The sequence below is a fragment of the Festucalex cinctus genome, chromosome 2 (genome assembly GCF_051991245.1).
Source record: "Festucalex cinctus isolate MCC-2025b chromosome 2, RoL_Fcin_1.0, whole genome shotgun sequence".
NCBI lineage: Eukaryota > Metazoa > Chordata > Actinopteri > Syngnathiformes > Syngnathidae > Festucalex > Festucalex cinctus.
In genome coordinates this window covers 30,378,281-30,396,355 of record NC_135412.1, presented here as the reverse complement: position 1 = coordinate 30,396,355, position 18,075 = coordinate 30,378,281, and the positions used below count along the sequence as shown (strand labels likewise).

At 37.3% G+C, this 18,075-nt stretch overlaps 1 protein-coding gene across 3 annotated transcripts; it reads left to right on the top strand.

Moving 5' to 3' along the window:
* The first annotated feature begins 267 nt into the window (after positions 1 to 267).
* LOC144014502 (ubiquitin-protein ligase E3A) lies at positions 268 to 17,939 on the top strand. Of its 3 annotated transcripts, none has more exons than XM_077514445.1 (11): positions 268 to 556; positions 1,054 to 1,098; positions 2,236 to 2,525; positions 4,428 to 5,677; positions 5,750 to 5,894; positions 8,504 to 8,709; positions 8,778 to 8,942; positions 9,015 to 9,170; positions 9,604 to 9,677; positions 9,897 to 10,040; positions 16,637 to 17,939. In XM_077514445.1, exons 1-11 carry the CDS (start codon positions 480 to 482, stop codon positions 16,755 to 16,757), a joined length of 2,673 nt encoding a protein of 890 aa, XP_077370571.1. In that variant the 5' UTR covers positions 268 to 479; the 3' UTR covers positions 16,758 to 17,939. The 3 variants fall into 3 exon arrangements, with proteins under 3 accessions (XP_077370571.1, XP_077370572.1, XP_077370573.1); XM_077514446.1 differs by lacking the exon at positions 268 to 556 and adding an exon at positions 622 to 640; XM_077514447.1 differs by lacking the exon at positions 268 to 556 and adding an exon at positions 1,330 to 1,438 and having other exon boundaries at positions 1,064 to 1,098.
* The last annotated feature ends 136 nt before the right edge of the window (positions 17,940 to 18,075 follow it).

Below are 18,075 nucleotides of genomic sequence, written 5' to 3'. Positions count from 1 at the left end.
AAATGACAACATTCTTAATGAAAAACATTGAAGCTTGGTTTCCATTTCAATAATCTATTTTTAATAATAATCTTTTTTTTTTTTTTTAATTTAGCAAGAATTATGAGAATATTAATGACCAGGTCATGGGATGACTCTTTTACAGAAATACCATACAAAACGTTTTCTTTCCCCCCCAAAAAAAACAAAAAAGTTGGGCAGTTTAGGATGGTTTTGTGTTGACTCCGGAACACAATTCAACTGATTTCCGCCAGGTTTTGTCTCGGAGCCGCGGTGCATTCTGGGTCGTAGTCTGACAGTGAAGCCGAGCCAAATATGGCTGCTATCCTCAGGCAGCGGAAAGAGCCTTCAGATTTAAGCTTATGAATGAAGTTTTTAATTTTAAATCCCTCCCGCCAGTCTCACTGATCCACCTGTGAATGACCTAACACATTCGCTCACCGCAACTGGATTACAAACAAGTGGGGTTAAAGTCTCGTATGAATTCCGACGAGAAGGAGGACTGTGAGTGTGCGCCACCACAGGCCGACATTAGCCCAGAAGGAGGAGCTGACAGGTGGGTACGCAACGAGGAAAGAGTCGGGGATGCTGGGAGCGCTAGCTGGCTATTTTCTTAACTGCTCGTGTGACGTTTTGCGCGGTAGTGTCCAACATAATACCATTGTGAATACATGAAATTATTTGTGTTATAAACAATAAATTAAAAAGCCAATTCTTCTAAGTCGGCACAGTCTTTAGCTTTATTAGCTTGCTACATTAGCTTGTTTAGGCAGTTGAGTATAATTTCTCGTTCTCTATTCTGTGCCCCAATGAGCGAATAGAGTCCGCTTGTCTCTTTAGTGTCTTTTTAAATAGACTATGACATATATTCATGACTACATACATTTGTCAAATGTTAATGTTTTCTGGCGCTTTGCATCATCTTGACTAAGGGTACCTTTTGCTAATTAGCTGCAACGCTGTGTTCTTATAGTTGTATTTTAAATGTGATGTGCACTCACTCTCATACCCGTGCTATTTTTTATTTGTATTTTTTTTTGCTTGTCCCATTAGACAATACGACGAGCCTGAAGTAGAAAACCCAGAAGCAAGCCGAATGTAAGTGGTTTCCAAACACTATAAAGTCCTGTGCTCATTTAATGGGTGGTAATCTCTATTCTGATGTCAACATAATGTTAAGGGGATTGTCAGAGTCAAAGTAATGCCAATAATCCAGATGCTACCGTGGCTATATGTTATTGTAGGGTGATTAATTACGGGTTTTTTTGTATATGGGGAGCACAGTGGATGAGTGGTTAGCACAACTGCCTCACAGTTATAACGTTTTAGGTTTGAAGCTCGTCTCCAGCCTTCCTGTGCGGAGTTTGCATGTTATCCTCGTACTTGCGTGGGTTTTCTCCAGGTGCTTCCTCCACCATTCCAAAAACTTGCCTCTCAGGTAAAAAAGTCTAACTTGTCCAAAGGTGTGAATGTGAGTGTAAATGGTTGTTTGTCTGTATGCTGAATGACTGGTCCAGGGTGTCCCCTGCTTCTCGCCCAAATTCAACTGAGAGAGAGGCTCCAAGTAGTAACCAAATACCCTGTCTTGGAACAAGTGTTAAATTATTTTAGCATACAGCAAGATGTATGTGGGCAGAGTACTTTTTTGGTAGAATAACGTGGTGAGAGCTAGCTGCTTATACTATATAATTTTAAAGATTTGATTTTTCAAACGTTATCTCCTAGCCAACGCTACACTCCCGAGGAAAAAAGTTCGCGTATGCCTATGAATACGTAATATAACATTGGTACGAGCCACCGAGGTAAAGTCAACCAACATAAACGGTGTGTTAACTATGCGAAGGGTAGCTAACATCAGAAACTAGAATTTAAAACTTTCCTTCGGAAATCCTGAATACAATTTGACATGTACAGTTTGAAGCTTTGTACTTACTGGCAACTAGCATGGATGAATTTGCGTTGATGATACGACTCGTGTGATTCCGCTGAATTTTAATCTATTCAAGTCATCTTTATTTATATAGTGCTTTCAAACTGAAGAATGCAGCCATTTTGTTTGGAAATGGACTGGGGAGGGGGCAAAAAAAGAAAACAACTCGCTGAGTACATGCAATCAAAGTGTGCGGCAAAAAGACAAATACAGACAATATGACATTGGACATGCTTCATGTTCTTATAATACACTATTTATTGTGCCATTATTTATTCCTTGCTCTTTGGTTACTGTACACGCAGGAAGCGAGCAGCTGCCAAGCATCTAATAGAGCGCTATTACCACCAGTTAACGGAAGGCTGTGGGAATGAATCGTGCTCCAACTCATGGTGTGCCTCGTCTTCCGGCTTCTGCCGCATGGACAATAACGCGGCAGCTGTCAAAGCACTCGAGCTGTACAAGGTCAATGCGAAACTCTGCGATCCCCACCCCTCAAAGAAAGGTACAGCTTCGGTTTACCTGGAGAACTCCCCATGTAGCAATACCAAGATGAACCATAAGGATGTCCACGCTGTACGGGACAATTTCAAAGGTCAGTTAAAACTCAAGTAGAAGTCTCAAGTAGAAGTTCATAATAACGTCTGCCACTCATTCACTGCCAGTCATTATAGAAATTTTTTACATTTCCAATACTCACGTGATATTCCATTCAATAATTATATATAAACCGAATCTACCAAATAACAGAATAGACTCCCTACTTTTTGTCCCGTCCCGTTCTTTTATAATTGACAGCAGAAAAATGTAGGTTTGCCAAAATACAGCCATTTCTCCCATGGACTCTGAAACTGTGTTTATTTCCTATAAAATGGGGCAATGATGTCATCTACCGGTGGTTGGGCATCAGTAAAGTTGTTTCCAAATTTGATATTTACAGTGGAGCATGCTCAGATTCGCCCCCATTTAGCACCGCTCTAAAAAATACAATTGACAAGTATACTTGTCAAAGGCAGTGAATGAGTTAAATATTTTTGTCTTTGGCTTATGCATGTCTGTAGCGACGACCCAAACAATTTGAAAAGTGGTGTCGCATGGCCAAAGAAAGAACCATTACATTTTGGTGCACATACAGCATTTTTCATTATAGAGCATTTACAGTGGTGTCTTGAGGTACGAGGGACATAACTTGGGAATTTTTCATGATAAAAGTGGTCATTTGGGTGATCGGCTTTGATTGTTAGCGCAGACTTGAGATACAAGCACTATTAGTCAAGTCAACTAATTTCACAATAAGCAGCAAATGGTGGCCAATTCTTCTTCTTCTTAAAGAAAAATAGGCCTCAAGCTGTTTATGCAACTCACAATTCAAGTTTACTGTCAAACTTAAAAAACAAATGACTAAAATGTGCTAAGCTTTGTGTTTTTAAATACGTGTATTTAAATATGTCAAATAAATACAACATACTACTTGTGTATTTAAAACAAACACGCATATCAGGGATAATTAGGATCTATACTACAACACTACAGTATAACCCTTTAAACAATGGATTGCATGCCAACAGAGTTGCAACACATAGAAAGCCAATATAAAAGTCCTCAGTTATATATTACTCAGTTATATATTATATATCAGGTTTTCTATTCTTTGTGTTTTGTTGAGGTGCAAAATGCTAAGTTAGACTTGCAAACTGCTACATAAAAGCGCTTATTTCAAGCTTTGTGCAGTTTGAAGGAGTACCCAGCATGCTGTGAGGCGACCATTCTACTGTTAATTACTGGCACATTTTTGTTGTCATGGATTTTTTTTCTCAAAGTCATAGTTTTCATTATTTGCATTCACCCACTTCATTATTTAATTTTCATTGACAAGTGGCTATTGTGTCTTTTTGTTTTTAAACAATACATTACTATTTTTCTTTATTAACTCCTTCACTACCAGCCATTTTAGAAAATTTCAAAATGTTCAATACCCATGCAATATTACGTTCAATAATTATATATAACCCGAATCTACCAAATGACAGAATAGAATACTTTTTGCCCCGTCCTGTTCTTTTATAATTGACAGTAGGAAAATGTAGGTTTGCCAAAATACAGTCATTTCTCCCATGGACTCTGAAACTGTGTTTATTTCGTATAAAATGGGGCAATGATGTCATCTACCGGTGGTTAGACATCAGTAAAGTTGTTTCCAAGTTTGACATTTACAGTGAAGCATAATCAGATTCTTCCCATCTATCCCCACTCTGAAAAATTATAATTGACAAGTATACGACAAGTAACTCACCGAGAGTGAATGAGTTAAAAACGCATTAAAAAAAAATGTTAAAATGTTAAATGTTAATAATCTTATGGTCCCCAGGACTGGAGGTCCTGTGTTAGATAGACCAGGAATACTTCACCACTATCTGGTATTGAAAATTGGGTCTTGACTGTTATGCGTTTTCAAATTGCCATCGTAGTTTTGATATAATCTTACCTTATTGTACAGATGTGAATTACCTGACAGAGGAGAAAGTGTACGAGATTTTGGATATCTGCGGTGAGAAAGAGGATTACTCCCCTCTTATCAGAGTAATCGGCCGAGTGTTCTCTAGCGCCGAGGTCCTGGTGCAGAGCTTCAGACGGTCGAATCCACACACCAAGGAGGAGCTTAAGTCCCTTCAGGAAAAGGACGAGGACAAAGACGAGGACGAAAAGGAGGCTGCGACCTGCTCGACCACAGCCATGGAAGAGGACTCCTCAACGTCTTCATCGTCGCGGCTCGGAGAGTGCTCGTCCGGGGACCATGCTGTCCAAAAGCTGGCCCCCGATGAGGTGACGGTGGACATTGAAGCAGTGCGCCGAGTGTACGATCGCCTGCTGTCTAATGAGAAGATCGAAGCTGCTTTCTTGAACGCACTGGTCTACCTCTCCCCCAATGTAGAGTGTGACCTAACGTACCACAATGTTTATTCCCGTGACCCAAATTACCTGAACCTGTTTGTTATAGTGATGGAGAACAGCAACCTCCATAGCCCAGAGTACTTAGAAATCGCCCTCCCGCAGTTCTGCAAGGCCATGAGCAAACTCCCACTGGCCGCTCAGGCCAAACTCTCTCGCCTGTGGGCGCACTACAGCACCAAGCACATTCGGCGCATGGTGGAGACCTTCCAGCAGCTCATTACCTACAAGGTGATCAGCAACGAGTTCAACAGCCGCAACCTGGTGAACGATGACGACTCGGTGGTGGCGGCCACCAAGTGCTTGAAGATCGTCTACTATGCAAATGTGCTGGGCGGCGACCTTGATATGGAGCACAACGAGGACGAGGACGAGGAGCCCATCCCGGAGTCGAGTGAGCTCACCCTGCAGGAGCTGCTGGGCGAGGAGAGGCGGAACAAGAAGGGTCCTCGGGTGGACCCGCTGGAGACGGAGTTGGGCATCCGCACCAATGACTGCCGGCGGCCGCTCATCCCCTTCGAGGAATTTGTCAACGAGCCTCTGAACGAGGTGCTCGAGATGGACAAGGACTACACTTTCTTTAAGGTTGAAACTGAAAACAAGTTCTCTTTTATGACGTGTCCCTTCATCCTTAATGCTGTCACCAAGAATCTGGGCCTGTACTACGACAACCGCATCCGCATGTACAGCGAGCGGCGCATTACGGTGCTGTACAGCTTAGTGCAAGGCCAGCAGCTCAATCCGTACCTGAGGCTGAAGGTCCGCCGGGACCACATCATTGATGATGCTCTGGTCAGGGTACGTGTGGCTCGGTCCTGTGCGTTCAAACATTGAGACCATTGATAACTAAAGAAATGTACTTCCGAACAGCTGGAAATGATCGCAATGGAGAATCCTGCAGACTTGAAGAAGCAGCTGTATGTGGAGTTCGAAGGAGAGCAAGGTGTCGATGAAGGAGGTGTTTCCAAAGAGTTCTTTCAGCTGGTGGTTGAGGAGATCTTCAACCCAGATATTGGTAAGACAACCCAGCCCTACTGAAACGTTATTATAGTTTTGAAATTTTCATTTTTAGTTAGTTTTGATTTTGTTTGTTTTTTTGTTGTTGTTTTTTTTTCTTCTTTTTTTTTATTTAGTTAGTTTTAATTAATTTTTAGGGTGGTTCTATTGATGTTTAGTTTTAGTTTCATTTGAGTTAGTTTTAGTGTTTATTTATTTTATTGTCAACAAAAACGAAACAAAAATAATTTTGTCAACACACATTTTTCGCCGGACTAAAACTAGACTAGACTAGCCTGAAACACTTAATAAAAACTGGACTAAAATCTATGGACATTTTGGTTCATGAAGAAAAACCAGACCAAAATTATGATTTTGTAAAATCTTGTCTCTTCTAATGTGTCATGTCTGTGATACGGTCATGTGACACACAGTACAAGCACATGGGGCAGTCAGGAGGTGGATTCATAGTGAAAGGTTAAAAAAAAAAAAATAAAAAATAAAAAAAAAAAAAAACTAAATTATAGATATAACTTAACATTAATCCAATGGCTATAACATTCCAACAATAATGTTAATGAGACTGATAACTAATGTGGCTAACTTGCTAGCTCATAGCATGGAGCCATAGTAGCCACTGTAATTATGTGTGAAGTTGTTTTTCATCAAAAAGGTGAGAAAAATATATGTAAAATAATTTCAGATCCATAAAGGTTCAATATAATCTGCTGACAAAAAATATACAGGAGTAAAATGATTATTCTGACTAAAATATTGACAGTTTCTGTTGACTAAAATGAGATGAATAAAATTACGTTTTCTCGGACTAAAATAAAGATGAAAATGTTAGATTTATAGGCGTTTAAAAATGGACTAAATAAAATTAAGATGAAGTTGACAAACTGTGATAAAAACTAACAAGCGTGACTGAAATTGGACTAAAACTGAGACTACATTTAAAAATGGCAGACAAAATTAACACTACGTAGTTAGTTTCAATATTAGTTTTAGTTTAAAAAATGTGTATTACTTGTGCGCAATATTTAAAAAAAAAAACACCATGGTAAAATTAGAAAAGCAACACATTTCTTACCTAAATGTTGCTTTTTGGCTGAGTTAAATGGAAAAAGTAGGCAAGCTGAGCCATTGGAGCCAAAGGTCAAGCATGAAAAATTGTCACCTAAGTGAAGTCATCTGAAGGTGCTTTTCTATTGGCTAATGCTAGATGACATCACTTCTACGTGACACACTTTCAAACGTCCTTATTCCGGTTGATATAAAAAATAAATCTACTTAAAATCACATTTAAAATCGTCCCCAAAGGCTCAGGCATTGGGGTATATGCCACGGAAGAGACGGGACTGTTTTTGCACATCAGTTTGTTTCCGGTTCGGTTTGCGACGTGTGGGCTGCATCAAAAATACTTGTGCTTCCGACTTTGTGCCCCTCGGTTGCGCGTTCGCAACCCGGTCCGGAAACAAACTGTTGTGCAAAATCACGTCCCGCCTCTTCCGTGGCATATACCCCATGGCATTAAATGAATTACTAAAGACTACAATGAAGGACATTTACGCTAAAATTATAGTTTTAGTTATGTAAATATAAAATGTAGTTTGTTATTTTTCTTTCTTTTTTTCTTTTTCTTTTTTCTTTTTAATTTTATTTCATGAACAAACTTGTTTTTTGAATTATTGTTTTTGTTTTTTTGTTACTTTTCGTTAACTAAAATAACCTTGGTATAGAATTATATTACTGGTAATTTAAGCAGAATAATCTATTCTTGACAGTAGAACAGGATTATTATTATTATTATTTTTTTTTTTTTAATGTAACAGACCCTCAATGTCTTAAAATAAGTGTATTTTACTGTACTGTATCTCTTGTACGCTGACTCAAAAATGCTCCGATACTTTAAGGTCAAACTTAAAAGACAACATTTTGTTAGCCGACTGCAAATAATGATATGTCAAAGGAATGAATTCCTGAGTTGCTGCAACAGGCCGTCCAGCAAGCATCGTTTCTCAAGCCCTGTTGCCAGCTCCTCCTCACACTGCTCAGCTCCAGAAGAGCGCTTGTCACAAAGATGCTGCAGAGAAGCATGTGACGTAAAGAGAACTTGTGGTATTCTCAAGACACAGGCTTATTTTTATTTTGACTTACTTTATTTTATAGTTGACAGAGAAATAACATAGCAGATACATTCCTGCTTGTATAGCCACCAAACTTGCCATTCATCTCTTAACTACTTTATGTACTGCTTTGACATAGTGCACTCTAGTGATCCGACTGAGATCCAACTTAACTGAAATTCCTTGTGGTGGCCGTTGCTTCAAAATGTGTGACAAGACTGTTCGGGAAAAAAATGTAGCATGTCAGTAATAAGTTTTTACCCTTAAAAAAGACAATAGCAAATGTAATGACTTTATCAAGTATCATTACTCAGTCTGAAAAAAAAAAGTGATCTGGGTGGTGCACCCCTAACCGACTCCTTTAGACTTGGAAGTCAAGGAACAAGCATATTTTGCTTTGATTTGACATATTTAATCATGGTTGGATTTTTGGAACTGCGCTGTTCGGTGGAAACAAGGCTTGGGTATTAATGCAACAAGTGTTGTTTTCCTCTGGCAGGCATGTTCACATATGATGAACTCACCAAACTCTTTTGGTTCAACCCTTCGTCATTTGAGAACGAGGGCCAGTACACGCTGATCGGCATAGTTCTTGGCCTCGCCATCTACAACAACTGCATCCTGGATGTTCACTTTCCAATGGTGGTCTACAGGAAGCTGATGGGCAAGAAAGGAACCTTCCGCGACCTTGCCGATGCCAACCCTGTAAGTCTCCACTTGTCAGTAATTAAAGTTGACTGTTTTCATTTACAGTCAGGCTTTTTTCCAAACAGATTCTGCACCAGAGCCTTAATGAACTTCTGGAGTATACGGGCAGCGTGGAGGAGGACATGATGATCACGTTCCAGATTTCTCAGACAGACCTCTTCGGGAACCCGCTCATGTATGATTTAAGGGAAAACGGGGATAAAATTCCAGTGACGAATGAAAACCGAAAGGTGAGCCACGCCCACCATCTTGTCACGCTGGACCTGTTGGACACAATTGTTTTCATTGTTCAATGTGTGCAGGAGTTTGTGGCTCAGTATGCAGAATACATGTTGAACAAAAGCGTGGAGAAGCAGTTCAAAGCGTTCAGGAGAGGTTTCCACATGGTCACCAACGAGTCGCCGCTCAAGTACCTCTTCAGACCTGAAGAAATTGAGCTGCTTATATGTGGGAGCAGGGTGAGCGATCACATATATCGTACACAATATAGAGCAATGGCCACTTGATTAGGTATACCTGTCATACACCATCAGAGGTTGGATTAAAAAATATGATCCATTACTGAGTTGGCAAAGACTTGTGATTGACTGGTTGGCTTGTATGAGGTATTTTGGTTTATTCTACGCATGTTTTCTATATTGTCTTCCAATCGGCCAATTTACATAAGATTGTTGCTGGATTATGACGCTGTGTGGAGCAGAGAAATGTCCGACCATCAAGATGGAGATGTGCTTAATATTTTGGAGTCTGGCTAGTAGCTACAATGTTCAATTTTAGAGCAAACTATGCCATGAGTAAATTAGTGCAGGTTTACCTATTGAGGTGGCCGGTCAGTCCACCCAATAGATCTGTTGGCTCAAGTTCCTGTTTTGTTTTGTTTTTTTTGTCCAGAACTTGGACTTCATGGCATTAGAAGACACAACGGAATACGATGGAGGCTACAACCGAGATTCTAGAATCATCAAGTGAGCTAAATCAACATGTACAATAGGTTCCATGGATACTTGTTTTTTTTTTTTTTTTTTTTTTTTTTTTATGTCTAGCGGATTTCGCAAATGTAACAAACCCCACACAAAGAGGAAACATTTGCAAACGTCTGCTATGTGCTTACTGTTGTTGTTGTTGTTGTGTTGAGATTACAAATGCAGTAACCCCATTTTTCTGGGTGTTGTCTGGGTGTTTAGAGAGTTCTGGGAGACATTGCACTCTTTTGGTGAGGAACAGAAGCGCCTCTTCCTTCAGTTCACCACAGGCACTGACAGAGCACCCGTGGGCGGGCTCGGCAAACTGAAGATGATTATCGCCAAGAACGGGCCAGACACAGATCGGTGAGCACCACATTTCCGCTACTATGGAAAGCCATTTGAGCGGTTAATGACCATGTACGAGTGCATTTGTCCTCCCTAGTAATACGGTTACAAATTTCCGGGAATTTTCCAAGTTGGAAACTTTTTTTACTTTACTCAATGTGACAAAACAAAATGTTTCTCTTATTATGCTTGGATAAAAAAAAACATGAAATTACAATAATTTTCAGGTTAATTCCCTGGGAAAGCAATTTGGCCTATTTCCAAAATTCCCTATCTTAAATATGGAAATTTATTGGAAACTTAACTGGAAATTGAACCACTTTACAATCCTACTCTTAAAGGCCTAGATACACCAGTCCGACATCGGGAGTCGGACAATTACTGGAGTAACGTTGGATCGAGTTAGAATACGTCGGGTAGGAGCAGGGGACAAAGCTTGTTCCAGCACCCGTTTTAGCTTCACCAGCTGGCCGCCGCGTTTACCCCGGCGCCGCCACGGACGAAGCGCATGAACGCGGAAGAGGTTGGCCGGAATGTCAGCCAGGAGCGGGGGCAACGTTTTCTACCAACCATGCGCGAAACATTTGATTGTACAATGTCTGTCTGGACAGAAGATCGGGAAGATGACTTTGTCTCTTTGATTTTTATTGTTCAAAGGTTTGCCGGCAAAGGTATGAAAGCCAAACTGGATATAGCAGGTTTTTATGTATGGTACTGTGCAAAAAGCCGGAGGGTTTCATTCACGTGGGAGGGAATCGTGAGAGAAAACGTATATCCTGCCCCCGTAAAGAGATTTCCGGTTGCCTTTAGGAATAATCACTACTGCCGCCGATGGTATGGAGGGGAATTACTTCTCGTACATGCGCTGAAGGTACGTAATAGTCGGGGTTAGTGCAGTGTGTATTTACGTAATTTTTCTACGCGACGTGCCAACGTTTGATCCGACGCCGGTCACATTTGGCCGACGTCGGATTGGTGTATCTATGCCTTAATACAATTCAGCAGAAGAACCACAGGGTGCACTAGTAGAATGTCTTTCTTACTAGTAATGTGCAGTATTGTCCACTACCGCGTTCCACTACTATATGACACTACTATTAATGTGTACTTTAAAAAAAAAAAAAAAGGGGGTGGCCTTAGAAAACCAAATGTTACTAGTAAGGCTCAATTGTTTCTAGTTCTACTTGTGACTACTTTAAAAATTTCTAATAGTTTTATTTTAATTTTTATTGTTTACTCACAAAATACAAGCAGAAGAAGAAAATATACACAGTATAAATTGCCACTCAACAATCTTTTAACCCTGTGTCCAAAGCATAGCATATTTAAAAATTTAGAAGGACAGTGCAAAATAGGGGTGTTAAAAAAAAATCGATTCGGCGATATATCGCGATACTACATCGCGCGATTCTCGAATCGATTCAATAAAAAAAAAAAACACGATTTTTTTTTTTTTTTTTTTTTAAGAGCTCAGAATTGTTCATTCGGTAGTCTTACCGATTCAACGTCTTATCATCATTGCCTTTTTTTTTTTCTTTTTTTTTTTGTGTGTGTGTGAATCGATTTTTAAACTTCCATTTTTAATGGAAAAATATTCAACAAAACGTCTGACTTCGGGTTAGGATTCACACCTTGAGCATGGAAGAATGTTATATGAACGGAACATTAAGCCTTAATATTTTATTTTAATGCTGTTCAAACATGAAACAGATTACAACCTCTATAAGACTGAAATTTCAGATAAATAAATAATACATTTTCATATAAATCTTACACTCTACAAGCTTACTGATTAGTATTTTCTCAATTTGAATGGAAAAAAATCGCAACAATCGACTTATAAATTCGTATCGGGATTAATCGGTATTGAATCGAATCGTGACCTGTGAATCGTGATACGAATCGAATCGTCAGGTACTAGGCAATTCACACCCCTAGTGCAAAAGAAACAATCTGATTATTGATGGAATTGAAGAATCACCAGGAGAAACATGGACTGATACCGAAGATAAAGTAATGAAACTATTCAAAGATAAATTAAGTTTAAGGAGAAGATAGAATTGGTGCGTGTGTATCGGACTGGCAAACGGGAAACTGGGAGGACCAGACCCAGGACAATTACAGTTAAATTTGAAAAATACAAAGATAAAATAAAAATTCTACAAAAAACAAAACATCTTAAGGGTACAAACATATACATAAATGAGGATTTTACTGATATCGTTCGAAAAAAACGGAAAGAACTTATACCAGAAATGAAAGCAGCACGGGAAAGAGGAGAGATTGCCTACCTAAAATACGACAAGCTTATAATTCATCCCCGTACAAGCACACCCAGACACTTGCACCAACACAACTCATCAATAAAATGAAGGAAGACATAGTACACTTGATGACGAAAAGTTGACAAATACTAGAATGGAAAATCTATACCCAAATACAAAAAAATTACAAATATTTGATTATATGGAACATAAGACATCTGATCCAGAAAATGGCATTGACCCAGATAAATTTTTATGTAGTAACAACTATGACCTTGTCTGCGAGTACCACACTAATGAGCAATTCAATGTAAATGTAAGTAAGGATTTTCGTGCATTCTCAATCATACATTTTAATAGCAGAAGTCTACATACAAATTTTACAGAAATTAAAAAATGCTTGAGTAAAATAAATAAATTCCAAATTATAGCCATATCAGAGACATGGCTTGATAATGAGAAAATAAGCGATATAGAAATGGAAGGATATGAATTGTTTACAATGAATAGGGAAAACAGAAGAGGAGGAGGAGTTGCAATATATGTTGATAAGGTTTTCAAATGTAGTAAAATTGAACATCTAACTACTACTGTGGATAATGTAATGGAATGTGTAACTATTGAAGTTCACATAAAAAATATATCAAACGTAATTATAAGTTGTATATATAGGACACCAGGATCATGTCTTGATACATTTAACGATAAGTTAACAGATATCCTTAGTTATACAAATGATAAAAAATTGCGAATATTGTGTGGTGATTTTAACATTGATTTATTAAATCCTAATGGACATCAGAAAACAACTGATTTTATAAATATGATGTATAGTAATAGTTTATTTCCTGTTATTATAAAACCTAGTAGAATAACAATCGATACAGCTACACTAATTGATAATATATTCACAAATAAAATTGACCTTAAAATAGAAAGTGGACTCCTTATTAATGATATAAGTGATCACCTCCCGATCTTTGCAATCTTTTATGATTATTTTGATTAAAAAAATGAAGCCGACTACTTACACATTTGAAACTAGAGTAAGAACAACACGCTCCATGGCTGCCTTTAAGTTGGATTTAGAGAAACACAACTGGACTGAGGTTTATTCAAATAACGATCCTGATACTGCATATAGTGAATTTCAGTCAACTATTATCTCTTTATATAATAAACATTGTCCATTAATTAAAATTACAAGAAAGTATAAAGGTCCAAATAAGACATGGATGATGAAGGGGATACAGAATGCATGTAAAAAGAAAAATAATTTATATAAAAGATTTATTAAATTGAGAACTGTGGAAGCTGAAACAAAGTACAAGATCTATAAAAATAAATTAGCAAATATTATTCGAATAAGTAAGAAAGATTATTACCATGCATTATTAGAACAGAATAAAAGCAATACACAAGAAATATGGAAAACACTAAATCATGTAATTAAAAAAAGTTCTAAAAAAATAAATTATCCACAATATTTTATAAAAGATAACAATATGGTGATGACATTTCTGACATAGCTAATATTTTTAATGAATATTTAGTTAACGTGGGCAGCAACTTGGCAAACAAAATCCCAGAGCCAAGAAACAAACATGAAATAGATAAGAACATTGTAAATAATTCATCCATAATGTTTCTTAATGATGTTAATGATATAGAAGTATTAAATGTTGTGAAAACATTAAAAAATAAAAAGTCTACTGACTGTCTTAACATTGATATGACATTAGTAAAAAGTATTATAGAATATATTGTACAACCTTTTACATATATTTGTAATTTATCGTTTAAAACTGGTATATTTCCATCAAAAATGAAGATAACCAAAGTCATTCCTGTTTATAAAAGTGGAGAAAGACACACGTTTAATAACTACAGACCAATATCATTGTTGCCACAGTTCTCAAAAATTCTAGAACAATTATTTTCATACAGACTGGATAATTTTATTGAGAAACATAAGCTCTTAAGTGAAACTCAATATGGGTTTAGAGAAAAACGGACCACCTCAATGGCAGTCATGGAGCTTGTAGAAGCAATATCTACCGAAATAGATAATAAAAAATGTACTGTTGGGATTTTTATGGATTTAAAAAAAGCTTTTGATACTATAGATCATTCTATATTAACTCATTGACTGCCATTGACGGAAAAAGACGTCAAATAATGCATTTTTGCTGGGCTGGCAGTGAATGTGTTAAACACAATGTGCCAATATATTTTGTGATTATATTGCAGCATCCTTTTTTCCTTGTTTTCTTTTTTTAAGGCAAATTTTGCTTAAAAATCCGTCAATTTTGGTTACATCTCATCTTAACTCATTGATTGCCATTGACGGAAAAAGACGTCAAATAAGGGATTTTTGCTGGGCTGGCAGTGAATGTGTTAATGAATAAATTAAAGAAATATGGAATAAGAGGTTTAGCTTATAAGTGGATGAAAAGTTATTTGGATAATAGATATCAGTATGTGCAGTTTAATAATGTACAATCAGAACACATGAAGATCACTCATGGAGTTCCCCAAGGGTCTGTGCTCGGCCCTAAATTATTTATACTGTATATAAATGATATTTGCTGTGCCTCAAAAATATTGAAAAGTGTCTTATTTGCTGATGATACAACTTTCTACTGTTCAGGAGAAAACCTGAAGCAGCTTCTGACTACTGTGGAGTATGAATTGAATATATTAAAAAACTGGTTTGATGTGAATAAATTATCATTGAATTTAAATAAAACCAAGTTCATAGTTTTTGGCACTAGACAAATCACTCAAGTCAAAATTATGGTGAATTCAATTGAAATAGAAAGGGTGAATGAAAATAAATTCCTTGGAGTTGTTATCGATGATAAATTATGTTGGAAGCCACACATAGAAACTGTTAAAAGGAAAATGTCAAAAATTATAGGGATACTCTATAAAAGTAAGGATGTTTTAAACATGAAATCATTATATATATTATATAGTTCACTATTATTACCATATTTGACCTATTGTGTGGAATTCTGGGGAATGGCATATAAAACAAATACCAACACCGTTTTCAAATTGCAAAAGAAAGCTATAAGAATTATTAATCGATCAAAATATACAGAACCAACACATCCACTATTTATTAAATTAAATGCAATGAAATTTTATGACTTGGTGGATTTTAAAATAGCACAAATAATGTATAAAGTTTATAACAATTTACTCTGCCACAGTACTCACAAGTTATTTGAAATTAGACACAGTCCTTAGGATATAAGGGGTACAAGTGTGTACAAAAAACCCAAAACAAGAACAAATATTAAGCAAATGTGTGTATCTGTAAAAGGTGTTGATTTGTGGAATCATTTGGGAATTGATCTGAAAAATTGTGACTCAATGCTGGAGTTTAAAAAAATGTTTAAAAGTAAAGTTCAAAAAAATTATCTATGTCAGACCAGAATATGAAAATTGTACATGTGAGTATGTGTAAATGATTTAGATAGGTATTATGGTATATGTTTAGTAAATTTATGTATATATGTTTTTGGTAAATGTGAATATGTTTAAGTGCACTTGTGTATATATATAACTTGGTTTATATATTTTATTTATTATTATTATTATTATTATTATTATTATTTTAATAATAGTAAATTAGAATTGTATTAATAATGAAATAAGTTTAAATAGATTTAGTAAAAGGGGTAGGACTAGATACGTTTCTAACTTCTTCCTACTCCCTTTTGAACATGTAAGTTATGATTGATTGAATGATTATTTTATTGGGATACTTTGTCTGCAAACTTGCAAAAGTTAAGGAGAATGAACCATAAATCTACAAAAAGCTGACTTTTAATCGGGAGCTTACTACACAATTGTGACTAAAACAACCACATTTCATACAAGTCCAGTTAAACGTGAGGACTCTTTAACATCATATTCATGTTTTTATGCTTTAAAGAATTGCTTGCCTTGTTCAACAAAATGTTTCTCTTCACTTCAATGCGGAAAGATGAATTCAGATACAAGTGTTGAATTGAATTGAATTTGTATCTCAAGGCACCACTGTCCCTACTTGCAAATGAATCTGTTGAAATCTCATGCTTGCTATTTTTCTTATTTTGCACGGATGTCTCCTCCTGACAAAACAAAATGTTGAAATTCATGCTTGACTATATGACACACCGTTCCAAAATTCCCCATCTTCTTAACTTGCCATGGAAATTGACCAGAAATTTTCCAACCTTTTTACAATCCGATACAGTTGTGGAAAAACGTTACTAGTAAAATGGAAATTCAATAATTGCATAAATTTGCCATACGCTATCTTGCATAATCCTCATGTCATATGTTTCCCCTCAACAGGCTACCAACATCTCACACCTGCTTTAATGTGCTCCTGCTGCCCGAGTACAGCAGCAAAGAGAAGCTGAGGGAGCGACTGCTGAAAGCCATCACCTATGCCAAAGGGTTTGGCATGCTCTGAGCCCCCCACCCCACACGGCACAATACCACTCTTACACCACCTGCTCCAAACGCACTGCGAATAGACTTCTTTCCACCCCATCTAGCTCTGTCCCCCTCCGTTTTTGTTTTTTTAATCCGACACAATGTAAGCGGCATCAGGAGGAAATAATTCCTTCTAATGTGCTTGCATTATCAAACAATGTAATCTTTCAGTGTAAGCACAGAGATCTCCTGATCGAAGTATCCACATCCACTTGGCACGGGTGTGCTGCTGCCTCCCCGCTTACCTTTTTATGTACAGAGAAGATGATTTTTCTATTTATTTTAGGTTTAACCCAGGGTTTTTTCCCCCATCCAACAGTGAAACAAAAGTTATTAATCTCTGAAGATGGGACAAACAATTTACTATCATCCAGGAACAAAAAGTTGTCCAGTAGAACATTGTAGAAAGTAAGGGGGGGAATACAGTCGCCTTTCCTGGATTGTGACTTTCCCCATTGCAGGACTAATAAAGGTTTATCCCATTCTTATTCTTGCTCTTCTTAAAAAAAAAACTAAAAAAAAAAAACTCAGCATTGCACTCTCAAAGGGTCCCCACCCCTCGTTGTTATTCCTTTGTGGGGATAGGACGCCGATCAGACTGAGGTCATGTCAGAGCTGTGTAAGTGCACTTAGACTTTTTTTCCAGAATGTTTTTTTTTGTTTTGTTTTGTTTGTTTTTGCGCCCACAGGTCACCATGATTGTCTGAAGCATTTTTTAGTTACCATGTCTTCCTGTGTTGACAATACTAATGAAATAAAAAAAAAAAACAGTATTCATATATCAGCACGTTTGGGATTATGACATTGGACCGGTTTACATAATACAGGTGCTGATTGGCTGAAATCCATAAGGCACTTTATGTTGTCCATCTCTGCCGGAAATATATTTTGCGGACAAATGTTTCATGAAATCACCCCCTGGAAGTGAAAATGAACTCCATTCACTGTGTGCCATTGAAGGCCTGATTTGCCATCATTTTAGTTTGTCTCTGTGGGGCAGTCAGTACTCGCACCAGATCCATCCAGCCAGGGGCCTTACTCAAGTTGTTTTTGGAAAGCATTGGAAATGTATCAAATAATGAAGTTTGATTCAGCTGGAACGAAGGAGTTTAACCCAACCATTGCCTGATTGATAGATGAATTAAAAGGTGTGCCCCAATATTTTTGTCTTGTCAGTGTGTGTATATAATAGTCTGCAGTCTACGCAACCCGGACTAGATCACTTTTTGTACATACAGTACATAGAAATCCAAATAATTCCAAAAGATTTACATTTTCTTAGACGGAATTGTATA

Coding starts and splice junctions, on each gene's coding strand:
- LOC144014502 (XM_077514445.1), top strand. CDS start 480: ATGAATTCCGACGAGAAGGAGGACTGTGAGTGTGCGCCACCACAGGCC. Junction 9,678..9,896: donor CGAGATTCTAGAATCATCAA/GTGAGCTAAATC, acceptor CTGGGTGTTTAG/AGAGTTCTGGGAGACATTGC. Junction 10,041..16,636: donor AACGGGCCAGACACAGATCG/GTGAGCACCACA, acceptor TCCCCTCAACAG/GCTACCAACATCTCACACCT.